Source organism: Equus quagga, unplaced genomic scaffold (assembly GCF_021613505.1).
Source record: "Equus quagga isolate Etosha38 unplaced genomic scaffold, UCLA_HA_Equagga_1.0 220_RagTag, whole genome shotgun sequence".
In the NCBI taxonomy this organism is placed as follows: Eukaryota; Metazoa; Chordata; class Mammalia; order Perissodactyla; family Equidae; genus Equus; species Equus quagga.
In genome coordinates, this window is record NW_025799647.1 from 649,715 (window position 1) to 665,538 (window position 15,824).

Below are 15,824 nucleotides of genomic sequence, written 5' to 3' on the forward strand. Positions count from 1 at the left end.
TCTACATCTTACCAAGAAAAAAGAAGCCATGTTGTCGAGAATCAGGAAACTCCTAACCATGGCCTGCATTCAAGAATTTCCAACTTCTTTGATTTCAGACAGTAGCTGTGCCCAGGACCCCCAGGAGGCATCAAATTTCGCAAAGGCTCTTTTACGGGGGCTCGGTAAATGCAGAAGTCCTCAGTGTCAAAGGGAAGCGTCTAGGTTTAGTCTGCATCCTGACCCGCATTGGGATTTCATATAAAGACATTTTTTTAAAGTGACAGAGTCAACCCCAAGGTTCAACACTCTAGGCTCTGGCAAAACCAGAGGGGTCAGGACGTGGCAATTTCATTGTATGGCTGGTTTGCCACAAAGAACCTGGAGTCATCTGGGAGGCAGCATAGCACTGTGGGGTTATAAATACAGGCTTTGGAGCCAGACACATCTGGCTTCAAATCCCAGCTCAGCCACTTACCAATGGGCAAGTGACTCACCCTCTCTGAGCCTCAGTCTCCTCATCTGTAAAATGGAAATGGTGATGATATCTACTTCTCAGGATCACTGTGAGGTTTAACTGAGACAGTGCAAGAAAACCAACTAGCAGAGGACCTGACATACTCCTATTTAAAATGAAGCAGCGGAATGCTCTGGAACAGAGACAGGCATGTTTTCTCTGTAATATGACCCCACACCTCCTTGTCATTTCTGTCCTTGCAGGAACATAAAAATTACAACAAAAGGAGAGACTCCACTCCCACCTCCAACCAGCGGTCTCCCCTTTGATTTAGCACAGCCCTGTGGCCACAAATAGTCTCAGAGACTCCAAACCATAAAAATTCACAGACAACAATGAAAAGTCTCCTGATACAGAGCCCAAAGCCTGACCTGGAGCTCTGAGGGTGAAATCCTACTTTGTAGGCTAATCCCCTAGTATTATCTTTCTTTGCCCCCAAATACACCAATTATTAGAGAGGCTCACATTCCTTCCTCACTCTCAACAAGGACCCTGAGCAGCTAATAATTCAGGATCAGTGCAGACTACCTACCATCTGTGTAGTCCTCCGACGTTAGGGATAAAAGGCTTTGTATGTCACTGTTCTCTGAGTCTGGGGCTTCTTTGTGTGCCAGTCGACTGTTCCCTGAACCGGCCACCCAGGAAGAGGTGGTTGCCTGATGCACCATCACAGTCTCTGAGCCCCGAGAGCCCCAGGCTTCACACAGTCCAGACTGGCCCGGGGCCTCCTCCTCTCCACCTGCAGAGGAGCCAGCTCCCTGGTCCTGCAGCTGCTGCTCCCTTGGCCCGTTCCTCCCACTGGGCCCAGACCCTTCTGACAGCACAATCTGCACTCTGGGGTCAGCAGGCGGCACACAGTGACCAGAACTGCCATACACAGCCTCTTCATATGATGGTAATGCAACCTGGACCCCATCCACCATGATGGAGACCTGGTCCCCAGATACCCCCTGGTCACGCCTGCAACGGAGGAAGAAAAGACAAAGGAAGAATTAAAATACACAAATAAATACCATAATACCAAGACCACCAGCCATTTTTGGGCACTTGCTATGAGCCAGGCACAGCATTAAGTGCTTTATACATTTCATCCCACTGAATCCTCCTTTGAGCCTTTGCAGGTGCAAGAAGGAAGATAAGGCTCAGAGAAGCTAAGTAACTTGCCCAGTCCCACAGCTGGTAAGGGACGAAGCAGGATGTGAATCAATTTCCACCTGCGTCCAGAGACTGGGTACAAAGGCATCTAGCCCTTAGACCCGGGCAAAAAAACTAGGAAGCTGGTGACCTGAAATAAAGCCATCCATTCAGCATAGCTAGAGTAAGAAAGTGAGAGAATGATGGTTGTTCATATTTGTGAATATACCATTGCCTGTACACTTTAAATGGGTACAATGTACAGTATGTGAATTACATTTCTATAAAGTTGTTTAAAAAAACAGGAGAGGGAAAAGAAGCACTGTGGTCTTGAAATGGGACTCTGGACTTGAAATCTGAAAAATGTTCTTGTTTTGATTCAGCTACTTTGCTTGCCTTTTATTTTTTAACTTTGTAAGAATTATATATGAATTATAACATAAGTATTAGAAAAAACACATAGAAAAATGTATGCTCACTGATTTATCCCAAAGATAACACAGGTGTATAACCCTGCCTAGGTCAAGAAATAGAACACTGCTGGGGCCGGCCCTGTGGCTGAGTGGTTAAGTTCACGTGCTCCACTTTGGCGGCCCAGGGTTTCATGGGTTCAGATCCTGGGCACAGACATGGCACTGCTCATCAAGCCATGCTGGGGCAGCGTCCCACATAGCAGAACTAGAGGGACCTACAACTAGAATATACAGCTATGTACTGGGGGCTTTGGGGAGAAGGAGGGAAAAAAGAACACCACTGGCAGACAGTCCTTGTACCTGTGCCTATCACTTCCTATTTCCTCACCACTGAAAGTAACCACAATCCTAGCTTTCATGAAAATCATTCCTTTGCTTTTTATTTTCATAGTTTGACTGCCTAAATACAAATCCTTCAACAACACAGTTTAGTTTTGCATATTTTGGATCTTTATATGAATGGAATGTACAATAAATGTGTGTATGTATATGTGTGTTTGGCTTTTTACTCAACATTATGTTTGTGAGATTTATTCATGCAAATACCTTTTTTGGGATCACTTTTGTAATACACACACACTTTTCTGAACCATTTTGAAAGTAAGTTATTTCTTGCTAATAAGATATCATTTAACACACACCTCCCAAGAACCTCCTCTCCAATATAACTACAACATTATGACATCCTGGAAATTTAACATTGGTCTAATACTGTAATACAAATTTTCCCAACTACTCAAAAATATATCCATTTTGGCTGGTGTCATGTTTGATTTCATCCAGGATCCAATTACAGATCATACACTGCATTTAGTTGTTCTTTCTCTTTCATTTCCTTTAATCTAGAACAATCCACTATAGTTTCCCTTCATGACATTTTTTTGTAGAGTCCAGGCCAGCTGTCTCCCAAAAGGTCCCATAACCTGGACTTGTCTAATTGTTTCCTCGGGATTAGATTCAGATCAATTTTTTCCCAGAACACTACATTTTGCCTAGAATACCACAACATCATTTGTGACGCTGCGTCACCCTCAGTGCATCACATGAGACACATAAGGTCTACAGCTGGACCATATTATTACTGCTAGACTGTTATTACTGGTTCTCAGTTTCCTCATCTGTACTTGCAGATAAAATCTGTGCTACTCAATTCAAATGGCATACACAAGGTGGCACTCATAAAAGTGCTCAGAGGTTTTTGGAAGGAAGGGAAACGATGGCAAGCTGGCGTCCAAGGCAGTGAGCATGCTGGCATGTGTTTAATTTTTGGTATTCAAAAATTTTTTTGTTTAAAAAGTAATACATTTACATAGTACAATTTTTCTTTTTGATTTTATTTTTTTCCTTTTTCTCCCCAAAGCCCCCTGGTACATAGCTGTATATTCTTAGTTGTGCGTCCTTCTAGTTGTGGCATGTGGGATGCCGCCTCAACATGGCCCGATGAGCGGTGGCATGTCCGCGCCCAGGATCCAAAGCAGTGAAACCCTGGGCCGCCGAAGCAGAGCACACGAACTTAACCACTTGGCCACGGGGCCGGCCCCCATAGTACAGAATTTAAACAAGGTCTATGATGAAAACCAAATCTCCCTCCCACTCAAGTCAGGCAAAATCAGCCAGTTACTTTTAACACACTTACTAGTTAACTACAAGGGGGAAAAAACTCCCTAAGTTGCATGAAATGACCAACAGATCAGCTTGACTTTATATGGAAAAGCTGATTCTTTCAAGTAAACAGTTGTCTCCAAATCCTCTTTATTTTACTAATTGTCTAACAACCTTTAAAAATAGCTGCTACCCCCTCCCTCAAACAAAACAAAATAAAAAGAGAAATTACATGCAGTACACAGAGGTTAAACTTAGCCTGGTAAATTCCAAACCAGGACCATTGTATTTAATGCACTTTAGTGTGTTCCTTCGTGCCTGTGAGTGAGAATAGTGACTGATGAAGGGCTGTGAAAGAATATAAACTCTCCTCCTAAAAGGGAAGGAGGAACTGCCAGGACAAGCCAAGCAACTGTGGAGGCCACGACAGCCTGGGAGAGAAGTCCATGCTAAGGGATCCACTCAGGGTCAGCGCCCCACCCTTTGCCACCTGTCTCCTCAGCCTTACCCACCCAGTCTGGGATGATCTGTGGCTAATGCACTCAACTGGAAAAAGGAAAGTGACAAAGGCGGGCAGGAAAACCACTTCCTCTGCTTCTAGGATGGTGCAGCACACTGGTTGCCAATCCTCACTGCACATTAGAACCACCTGGGGAGCTTTTCAAAAAACTCTAACGCCAGGCTCCTACCACAAACCAAACAAACCAGACTGTCTGGGAATTGAGGCCCAGGTATTGGTATTTGCTTTTAACTCCCCACAGGTGCCTCTATGTGCAGCCAGGACTGGGAACCGGGGGGACAAAGGCAGTGACTCGCAAACATGAGCCTTATTCAGAGTCAGCTGGAAGGCCTGTGAAATCATGTTGCCGGCTTCAGCCCCAGAGTTTCTCATTCTGTTGGTCTGGGATGGGGCCTGAAAATTTGTATTCCTAATAAGTTCCCAGGTGATTCTGACGCTGCTAGAACCACACTTTGAGAACCACTGATGTAGGGGAAATGACAAGGCTCTGGAGTTGGACAGATTTGGGTTTGAACCTCGGCTCTGTCATCATCTAGAGGGATGACCTTGAGTGAATGACTTAACCTCTCTGAGCCTCAGTTTCCTTATCTGCAACGTTCCTGTGAGGATTAAGAGAATGTATGCAAAGCAACAAGCGGAGTGCCAGGCCTATCCAGAAGTTTAACACACGGCAAGGTCCTCCTCTTTCCCTGAGCACACACAGACCAGCAGAGGCACCATCAGCACCCCTCTGACAGCCAAAGGCCAGGCCCCCATAGTGACTCCTGCCTCTCACCATCCCCGGGACTCACCTACTGTGATGGAAAGACTTCAGCTTTGGTTGCAGCAGCACAAACAGCACCACAAGGAGGAGAATGAGCGCCACAGAGCTGGCAGTGGAAGCCACTATGGAGAGCGTGGGGACACCGAGTGACGTGTGGGCATCTTTATCTACAGAAACAAACCATCATCAGAAATTTTTGTACCCAGATGTGAGCCTCTACAGCTGATCTTAACAAAGGCCCCCTGCATGGCACCAGGCAGAGACACATGCCATGGCCAGGGCCATTCTAGGAGTTAACAGAGCAGAGCAGCTTTTACACACAAGCAAAGGGGCCATTTCCCTATCCTGTCCCTGAGTCTAAAGTTCCCTTCACTTCGGACCTTTGAGGACCATCTAACATAAACTCACTTACCTCTAGAGATCAGGTTACCTTTATAAACCACTTCTGATCCTGTCCTCAATAGCAGGTTGGTAGACACCAACCATTTAAATGGACACATCATTCCACCATCTTAAGTCTCAACCCTGTTTTTCCCCATATGGCAGAAAATTTATAAGAACTGGGCTGTAATAACCCACTGTTCCAAGCCTGTAGCTTTAGTTGTAAATCTCAGGCCGGTTGCCACCCGTCTCTGGGGTGTCACGGTCTTGAAGCCTCAGTATAAAGCCCAAAGATGACTATATGACACACACTTTCCTGCAGGCAGTTGGATTTTCCTGTCATGCACAACAGGAGGAGGCAGGAGTGGGAGGGATCCTCTGTCCAGCTGGACTGTAGCTTCATAACAAAACAGTCCATTTCCAGTCAAGGAAAAATAATATAAAAGAGACACTACAGAAGGTGTTAGCATTGTGCTCATGTGTTAGCAAACACGGTCAAAGGTTACCAGCACTTGGCTAGGCAAACGAGATCCTGAGCATCAAAGGGACTTTACATGGCAGAATAGATGCCTCAGTAAAGAGACTGAGCCCCTCAGTGGCTCAGCTGAAATGCGGTGGGACATGCACCAGCAACCCCAAAGGTCTCTCACAAAGACACAAAATCCCAAAGGAAGGGAGGCTGCAGGGCATCACGGGGGCTACACTGACCCAGAGCACAGGGTGCCCCAGAGGAAGCTGGCACGACTTCCTGTGAATTCAAGGAAAGCAGAACCCCAGCAGCACCCCTTTCTCATCTGCCAAACTGACCCTCGTTGAGATGGCAGCTAATCTCCATGGCTGGTTTCCATTCTCCATTCTTACACGTCAGGTATTTGTAATCACCCTTCAACATGTAGCCTTCAGCACACAGGTACTCGATGACACTGCCTGCGTTCAAGGGGTCTCTGCAGGGCCGGGGGTGACAGATGTAGCCACCATTCTCTGGTTCCGGGGGCAGGGAACACACTGCAAAGACAGAGAGAGAGTAAAATAGGAGGGGCACTAAGGGATCACTGTTTGGAAGGCTGGGTTGGGAGAGAAGACACACTGGCAGGACGGCCCACGAACCGCAACTTTCCAAAAGCCCTACGAAAGCAAGGAAGATAAAAGTTTCCAAAGGACATCTGATTTTGCTGACAAACACCCTGCCCCTAGCCTGACTATCACAAGGGCATCAGTAGGAGAATAAGAACTGTTTCTTTTTCTCACTTCCTCTAACAAACCTGCAGTCTCTGGCTGTCCAAGATAAGGGGCTCTCCCATTCACAGGACCGCCCACCACTCTCTCATGCAGAGGTGCCCTTACAGCCTCTCACCACTTCCCTTCAACCTACAAACTGCTATTAAGCAAGCTGACTGCCAGCCAGGCTGGGGGGTGGATACCAAGTTGAAAGAGAGATGATGGCTTCCTGCTCTCAAGCTGCTTATTACTGAGAAGGGGAGAAAAGACTCCATTTTTAAAGAGCTGTTAACAAAACAAAGCTGGGGTAGGTGCCACAGGGACCCAGAGGAGAGGTCTGGGCAGCTTCTCTGACACGAGTACAGGAGCCCAAATAAGCCCCCTCAGTCCCCTCTAAGGACATGTCTTCGCCAGACTCTTCCCACACCACCACTTCGCCCAAAGTCTTGAACAGAGGGACACATACGCACCACACTCCCTCTGGTGCCTCTTGAAACTTTAGCCAAGCAGTTCAAAGAGCTGGCTAGCCAGATTTCCAAAGAAACCTCAGTGAACTGCTATACCCGTCACACTTTCCCTCTTTTGTTTGCGGCAGCAAGCCTGCCACAGATCCCCCTGGCTCTCCTTGGACTGTGTCTAATCGGTTCATTTCCTCGACATAATTAATGCTGAGCACCCCACGGCAGCTCCTGAAAGCAAGCAGCACCCACTCACAGGTCCAATGGGCTGGGAATGGGTCTCAGGGGAAGAGGTGCTGATTCTAAAGCCACTCCTGCCTTGCTGCGTATTTCTGCCCAGAAAGCCCACATCTGCATAGAATCTTTGAGCGGGACCCTGGAGATCACATAGCCCTCATTTTATAAGTGAAAAAAGTGAGGTCTACAAAGAAGTGACTTGCAGTTCAGTTTCATTTCAGTTCAACTAATACTGACTGATTACTGTGTAGGGATCATTGTGCTATGCTCTAAAAAATGATAAGCACTTCAAGAACTTGTAGCCAAATAGGTATATGACAAATAAGTACACACATATTTTAAAAGTCATTTTCTTTATGGCTTCTGGGTTTTGTGTCTTGTTTAAGGGCACTTTCCCTACTCTGAGGTTATAAACATCTCTCCAATATCTTCTTCTAATGTTTTATTGATTGGGTCTTTGTGATGTAAATAATACTTTTACCGAAAAAAAAATCATAGGATATATATACACACATGGTGTAAAACTCCAAAAGTAAGAAGGGTTTATAGGGAAAAGTAAGCCCTTCTCCTGTCTCCTAGTCACTCAGTTCCTCCCTCCAAGGCACTGCACTGGTTTCTTCTGTATTCTTCCAAAGATATTCTATAGACAAACTTACTCTAATACAAGTCTAGGACTGTGATTAGTGCCGTAAGAGAGGGAACTCAAAACGGGAAGAACAAGTCTTGTGGGGGGAGGCCAGGAAAGGCTCCTGGAGGAAGCATTTCAAACAGGGCTTTATTTCATCAGGAAAGGAGGTGGTAGTTTGCAGTAAATGCACTGAAGTAGGAAAATGCAGGTTAAGCCCAGAGAACATCAAGTAGACCAGGTTAACTGGGTTGCATAATGTAATAAAAAAAATTTGCCTCCCCCTCGCCAAATAATAATGTGAAGAGCAATGAAACCATCTTGTAGCTGGCCTTGAATGAAACAGGCGGTGTTTATACTGCATTCAAAGGAAAAGGGGAGACCTGAAGGGTTTTGAGAAAGGCAGAATTGCAAGAGGAGCAGAATTGGATATAAGACCGACAGAGGTGGAGAGAACCTTGAGAGTATGTTAACAGTACAGCGTAGTATGGTAAAATGAACTGTACAAAGTTCTTTTATGTTTATCTATGAAGATCATACAAAGGAAACTAGTTAGAGTATATCAGGTTCAGCATGGCAAAGAGGCTGCCCCAGGTCCAAGGAAGGAAATAAGGAGGACTTAGACAGAAAAGTAAAAAAAATAAAAAAATAAAGGGGCTGGCCCCGTGGCCGAGTGGTTAAGTCCGCGCGCTGCGCTGCAGGCAGCCCAGTGTTTTGTTGGTTCGAATCCTGGGCGCGGACATGGCACTGCTCATCAGACCACGCTGAGGCAGCGTCCCACATGCCACAACTAGAAGAACCCACAACGAAGAATATACAACTATGTACCGGGGGGCTTTGGGGAGAAAAAGGAAATAATAAAATCTTTTAAAAAAATAAATAAATAAATAAAATAAAATAAAATAAAATTTTAAAAAGCAAGGTCATTTTAAGACGCCAAGAATACAAGGGAAAAAAATGGCCCTCTTGCCCAGTCAAAGAGCAGAGTGAGAGAGTCTTGGCAAAGGACAGGTGTTTGAGTGGACCCTCTCAGTGAGGCCTGGGGATAACAAAAAAAGGGAAGAGCATCAGGAGGCGCAAATAAATCATCCAACAGCTTCCGGAAGCCACTGTTCTGGGCAAGAGGCTGACTTAATCTGTGCATCGGGCTCGCTCTCTGGCAACCCGAGGTCCACAGAGGGAGTTTCAAGCTCTGCTCTCAACCCCAAAAAGACAATGAACTCATCTGATTTGGCAAAGCTGCATGATTTTAAAAAGAGAAGGAGAAAGGCAGAAGATAGAAATTTTACAGAAAAAAAAAAGTCAATTCTCCTTAGCTTCCTTCTCTGCTTTCCATTATCTCTCACAGCCACTTAGGCCTCCAGTGAGCATAGGAAGCAGCAAGGTAATTTTTCGGGGTGTCCAGCAGAGCGCCTGGCACACGGCAGTCACTCAGTGAAAGACCATCCAACCAGCTGGTGAGGGTGTGGACGGAAGAGAAGCAGAATGATCTGGCTGAGACTTCCTCCTGAGAGTCACCGCAGCCTAAAACCTCAGCAGAAGCGTAAGAACCCTCAATCAGCCCTTCTAAATGCGTTTTGCTTTTGTTGTTTTGGGCACCAGGCTTTCAGGAGGAAGAAGCAAATTAGAAACAAAACAGACTTTTTAAATAAAATTCACTAACAAGCAAATCAAAACAGACTCCAGGAAAGGCCCAGGGTCAGAGTGTTCAGTATAACAAGCTGAACAAATACTTAATTGAACCCCTTCAAAACAAGGTGTAGGGAGTGTGAAAATCAGCTTGAAGACAGGAAACACATTTAAAAACCAAGTGCATTTTAAAAAGACAACAAAAGAGGTTTCTGGCTGAGGTCAGTTATCAATAAAACACTACACTCCCAAACACAGTGACAGAGGGCTTAGGAAACTGTGTCAGTGTTCACTCACAGGTTTGAAATAATGTAGATTCAGACTAAAACCAGCAGCATTTAGAACACAACTGGGCACAGAGAAACAGGTGTTTAATAAAGGTGGTGAAAGAAAGGACAGCCAGAAAAAAGCTTTCCTGGGAATTCAGGGGAGAAGAAAGAGGTTCCCTCAAACTCAGCACACCAACACAGCAGTTCTATTCATCAGGGACACCACGGAGGCAGTACTGTAGATGTCCTGATTTGGTGGTAATTCTATCAAACAATTAGAGCGTGCCTCTTCACACAAGATGCCCTAGGAGGGCCATAAAAGTAAACGTGACAGGGCTATGCCCTCAAAAAACTTGCAGTCTAGAAAAGGACACAGACATGCACACAGCCAACTCTAATGTCAATCAAAGAAGCAAGTGTTCAAAGGTGAGTTTTTCTATTTGCCTGGGGTGTCCTGGGCAGAGATGTCCTATTCACCTGAGCGCTGTAGGAAACCAGAGGAAGGTGAGAGCCTGGGGCAAAGAAGCGAAATGGGAGCAAAAACAGAAGGAGGGGGCTGGCCCGGTGGTGCAGCGGTTAAGTTCCCACATTCTGCTTCTTGACGGCCCGGGGTTCACTGGTTCAGATTCCGGGTGCTGACATGGTACCACTTGGCAAAAGCCATGTTGTGGTAGGCGTCCCACATATAAACTAGAGGAAGATAGGCATGGATGTTAGCTCAAAGCCAGTCTTCCTCAGCAAAAAGAGGAGGTTTGGCAGTAGTTAGCTCAGGGCTCATCTTCCTCAAAAAAAAAAAAAAAATGAGGGAAGGAAAGGATGGATGGAAATCACATATTTAGCACAGCACTGTCCAACAGAAATATAATGTGGCCACAGAGGTTAAAAAAAGTAAAAGGAATATGTGAAAATAATTTTAATATTTTATTTAACCTAATATATGCAAAACACATTATTGATTACATCTCAACATGTAATCAATATAAACATTTATTGAGATATTCTATATTCTTTTTTTCACAGTAAGTCTTCACACTTAACAGCACATCCCAAGTCAGACTAACCAGATTTCAAGTTCTCAACAGTCACATGGGGCTAGTGGCCATTGTATTAGAGGGTACAGATGCTCAGTGGAGAAGTCTATGTCTGAGAGTCAGAGGATGAGTCTGGGGATCTGAGGACAGTGGGAAGGGTTCAGAACCATACCACAGGGCATGAGATAGAAGGATAAACAGCAGGTGTGGGAAGAAGCTAGCACTGAGAGTCCCTTCAGGTTGTTTTAAAAAGCACTGTTTAGGGGCTGGCCCCGTGGCCGAGTGGTTAAGTTATCACGCTCAGCTGCAGGCGGCCCAGTGTTTCGTTGGTTCGTAATCCTGGGCGCAGACGTGGCACTGCTCATCAAACCACGCTGAGGCAGCATCCCACATGCCACAACTAGAAGGACCCACAACGAAGAATATACAACTATGTATCGGGGGGCTTTGGGGAGAAAAAGGAAAAAAAATAAAATCTTAAAAAAAAAAAAAAAAAAGCAGCACTGTTTATGTGCTTGTTCCCAAAACCTTTCTTGATTTATGACGGTCTAATCTCTACTTCTAGCCCTCAATGGTTTATTTGGAGCAGAGAGAGCCATAGAAAAAACAAGGTGAAAACAGAGAAAAAAATGTGTTCAAATATGCAGATTTTGGGGGAGGATATAAGACAAGGAAATAATAATTACTGCAGACAGCGTATTATATGTGTCAGGCACTCTTCTGAGCTCTTTCCCATTTTACAGATAACAATAATGAGGCTTAGCTGAGTTGGGTACTTTGCCCCAAATCACACATTTGTAAATTTGCAGTTCATTCTACAGGCACGCACTCTGGCTCCTAAGCAGTAGGCTTGACTACTAAGCTAATCCAGGCCTAGTGAGGAGGGCAGAGCGCCAGCTTCCATTCCATGACTCACCCCTGGATATGCTAAGCCCTAGAGCTTTCGGAACATCTAGCCGCTCTGTATGTGAAAGGAAAAGTCATACTACAGAGTGAACAGCCTGGTTCAAAGGAGAGGGGATTCTCCTCAAGAAAACCTCCCAAGAAAGTTGGGACTAGGCATTCCAGACAGATGCAAAAAGATGGGGATCATATCCGACTACAGTCACAAGGTTTCTTCTGAGGCCTCCTTTAAAGATCTCAGTAATAACAGCTCATATTTATTGACCATCTACTATATGCCATGCACGGGTCTAAGCATTTTACATGTGTAACTCATTTAAGCTTCACAAAAACCCTGTAAGGAACATATTATAACATTACACAGAGTAGCAAATTGAGTGAAAGAAGTTAAGAAACTTGCTCAAGGTCACCCAGCAGGGTAAGGGGCAGTCAGGATTTGAATCAGGAAGGCTGGCTTCCCACTCCATGGCACAGGGCAGTAAAAGAGGGTCTCCAAGTCTAGTTTCTCCTCCCGTACCCACATCCTGGAAAGGAGCCAGAGAGAAGGGAGCCCAGAGACAATCTGGGCATTGCGTGTGAACAGTGGTCTCTCTATGCCTCAGTTTCAGTACATGAAGGCACTGAACCAAATGATCTCTTCTGACATTTGCAGATCTGTCTGAAGTTGAGTGGGTGGCTGGCCTCACCACCTACCCGAGGTTCCTCCATAAAAGTCCTACAGCCACCATGGTTTTGAATTGAGCACAGCTGTGGGAGCCTAACTTAAGGCAAAGCATCCAGTCTGTGCAGAAGTTCCTGCATCAGTGAGGGCAGACTCCTGCCTCAAGCATGTGGTGGGAGCAGGGAAACAGGCAGGAAGAGTTCAATTATTCCAGATACCCAAAGGGCTGCTTCTGTCCACGGCTTTCCCCCTTCCTGACCCCCTACTCAAGTAGTCAGAAGTCTAAAACAGGCTGCAGTGAGAGGGAAGAGACGATTTCTCATGCCATTTGCAACCTTCCTCTCCTCTAAGACAAACCTTCCCAGCAGGCAGACAGGAAGCCTATTGTCTAGCCAGGATCCCTTTTCTCATGAGAACTTCCCACATACTGGGGCAGGGCCAGCCTGCGGTAGCTCAGGCCTTTCCTAGGGTGTGGCCCTGGAGCTGTTGGGGGTGAGGGGTTGGGGGAGGGGAGAAGGGTGGATAGACAAGAGAGGGAGAAACCATCCATGCCTTAGACTGCCCCTACCACTCTTCTCAGGCCCTGACCGCCATGTTCCTAAGAGAGGTCTAGCCCAAGCCCTGCTCCAGGAGATTGGCAACTCACAAGTGGGTCTGGCTTCAGAGCCTGTCCATCTTGTTTTAGGTCTGGGTCCCTCCTCCGCCCCACCTCACAGAAGGGGAGAAATGCCAGCCAGCAGCTTCAGAGCAAACAAGAAGGAGGAACATTTTTTTTGTTGCACCCTGCCACAAACATGAAAACTCTTGTCACCTGGAAGCAGACACCAAAGCCCTTAGTCATTCTGAAACAAGTACTGTTTCTCTCCTCTGCCTGGAAACCCTGACCTGGAAACAGGTCAGCTGGAACCCCACCCATCTTTCAAGATTCAGTTCCAAGGTCACCTGCTCCAGGAAACCGTCCGTCCTAAAGAAAACTGCCAGGGAGAATGAAGTAGCACAGGGTGGAGCTTACCAGCATGGGCCTAGAATGAGAGCCCTGAGGTTGTGTACTGCTCTGACAGTTACCCACTGTGGGGGGTTGGGCAGATCTTCCTATTCCTCAGTTCCCTCACTGTAAAATGGGGATTTTACAGCAATCCTGTACAGATTAATCACAACTATGCAGGTAAAGTATCTGGTATTGGGGTCTGTCACATACTAAGTGTTTAATCAACAGTAGCTTTATTGTTCCTCCTCTGTTCCCTAACACCTTCAGTCCTCTCTATCAAGTGACCACTGTAATGTAGTTTCTGCAATTATTTTCTCACAGGTCAGTCTTTTCCCTATCTTTCCACTAACCCCACCCACCCACCCAAACAGTGGGGCAAGCATCTGTTCTGCTCATTTTTATATCCCTAGCTCTTAGCATAGAATCTGGCAGATAGTAGATGCTTAGTAGAAAGCCGACTTGACTTGCAAAATCCACCCCCCCCACCCCCGCCATTTCAAGACACTGTCTTGTTTTAACTACAAAGGGCCACATGGTTTCTGATTTGAGATGAGTTGAGAACAGACTAGAGCAAAGAGAATCCCTCCATATGGTACATTTCATGTTCTCTAAATTGGTATGTAACTGTGAAAATATACTCCCTACCTACCAGGAACAGGGCCAGAAGGGGTCAGAGCATGGTCTTGGAGATCAGACAGATGAATCTGGGTTTGACTCAGAGGCCCACTCTGCAGACTTGTCAACTGCCTGAACTCTTCGGAGCCTTACTCCTTAACAGCCAAACTCACCTCCATGAAGTTTGAGAGGACTGATAAAACTGTGTACCTGAAAGAATCTTGCATCATGCCTGGCACATATCAGGCACTGATAGATTTTTTAATATTTATTTTCACATAGCAAACTAAACCCTTACCTCTGGTTTTTAGAATGAGTTAGGGCAAAGGCTTTGGCAAAGAAAACAGAAAGGATTGTTTCAGAAATTTCTAGGTATCTGAGAGAGGACAGGCAGAGAAGAGAGCAGGATGAGCACCTTGGGGCATCTTTCTCTGCTTTCCCCTTGCTCCAGCTCAGTAATACACCAGCCCCTTTCCCCACTTCCTTCTCAGCAGAACAGCCTGAGCTGCTCTTGACTGACAAATGGCCTCCATGGCCTGTTACCCTTTCACTTCCTCTTGTTCTCGCAGCTCAGGGACCCGAGGGAACAGGATGCCAGCTGAGGCTGTGCCCTCCACTTCCCCACCCACTGTTATGACTGCTAAAAGAAGGATGGGCATGAGGACCACTCTCTTTCACCCTACTGCTCCAGGCCTGGGCCACTCAGTGTCTACAGCCTCCCACCCAGTGCAGTGACCTACAGAGCAGAGCCCACAGTTGTCCCCCATCCCTAATCCCAGGGTGATGGGATGACAGCAGAGCCAGGGAACCAGACCATTCCATGTACATTAATAAATGTTACTGTGTTCCCCTTGAGAGTGGTAATTAAAGGGTTAAGAGAAAGCAGATGATTATTTCTTCCTCAGCAGCAATTGCTACTTCATGGTCTCAACGCCTTCACCCTATCATCTAACTAAGCTGCACATGTGTTTGGTCTCCCCTCAAAATTCCCCAAGAGCATGGAGTCTAGTCCTCTGGAGGAAGGCCCCAGGCAGCTGCTTAAGGCACTGTCCAACCTCAGAAGGGTAACTGATGAGCGGGTGATAATTAACTTAGGAGTCTGGCTTGGAGTTTAAAGCAAGGTTGGACTCTTGAGTACAAAGGTGAGAGTTGTGGTTTCATTTCAACTCATTGATCTAATGGTAACTCCTAATGATGAGTCCAGTGCCAAGCACACACAGCAGGCCTTCCAGAAACACAAATTTAAACAACATAAATTGAATGATCTCTGTCGCTCAACAAGGTAGAAATGAGGAAAAGAACATGTATCAACAGGCACTTAGACTTGGCACCTTAAACGAGTCAGCCTGGGGCCGGCCCCATGGCGGAGTGGTTACGGTCGCGCGCTCTGCTTCGGCAGCCCAGGGTTTCGCCAGTTCGGATCTTGGGCGCGGACATGACACTACTCATCAGGCCACAGTTGAGGCACTGCTCACAGAGGCCACAACTAGAAGGACCCACAACTAAAATACACAACTGTGTACTGGGGGGATTTGGGGAGAAAAAGCAGGGAAAAAAAAAGGTGTCATCCTGTTTAATTCTCCCACTCTATGAGGAAGGTGGTATTATAATACTCAGTTTGCTCAGATGAAGAAACTGAAGCTTGGCAAAATTTAGTAACGGCCTGAGGTTACAGGGCTACGAAGTATTAAGAGTCCGGATGCAAACGCTGGTTTGCTGTTCTCTCTATTGTAGGGAAGCTCCTTGATTACAGATGCCACTGGAAAAATTTACCCCAAGACCTACAGAAGTATAACATGGGGGTGGGGTACTTCTGACAAG

At 46.1% G+C, this 15,824-nt stretch overlaps 1 protein-coding gene across 2 annotated transcripts in view; it reads right to left on the reverse strand.

The window, feature by feature from the left end:
- The window catches only part of LOC124233757 (sushi domain-containing protein 6), a 93,418-nt gene that overhangs the window by 4,943 nt on the left and 72,651 nt on the right, over window positions 1-15,824 (reverse strand). For both annotated transcript variants that reach the window (XM_046650937.1, XM_046650938.1), the window contains exons 3-5: window positions 6,177-6,374; window positions 5,017-5,155; window positions 1,029-1,456 (exon numbers count right to left, since the gene is read on the reverse strand). In XM_046650937.1, the coding sequence (XP_046506893.1) occupies window positions 1,029-1,456; window positions 5,017-5,155; window positions 6,177-6,374 (765 nt within the window). The remainder of the gene's footprint in view (window positions 1-1,028; window positions 1,457-5,016; window positions 5,156-6,176; window positions 6,375-15,824) is intronic.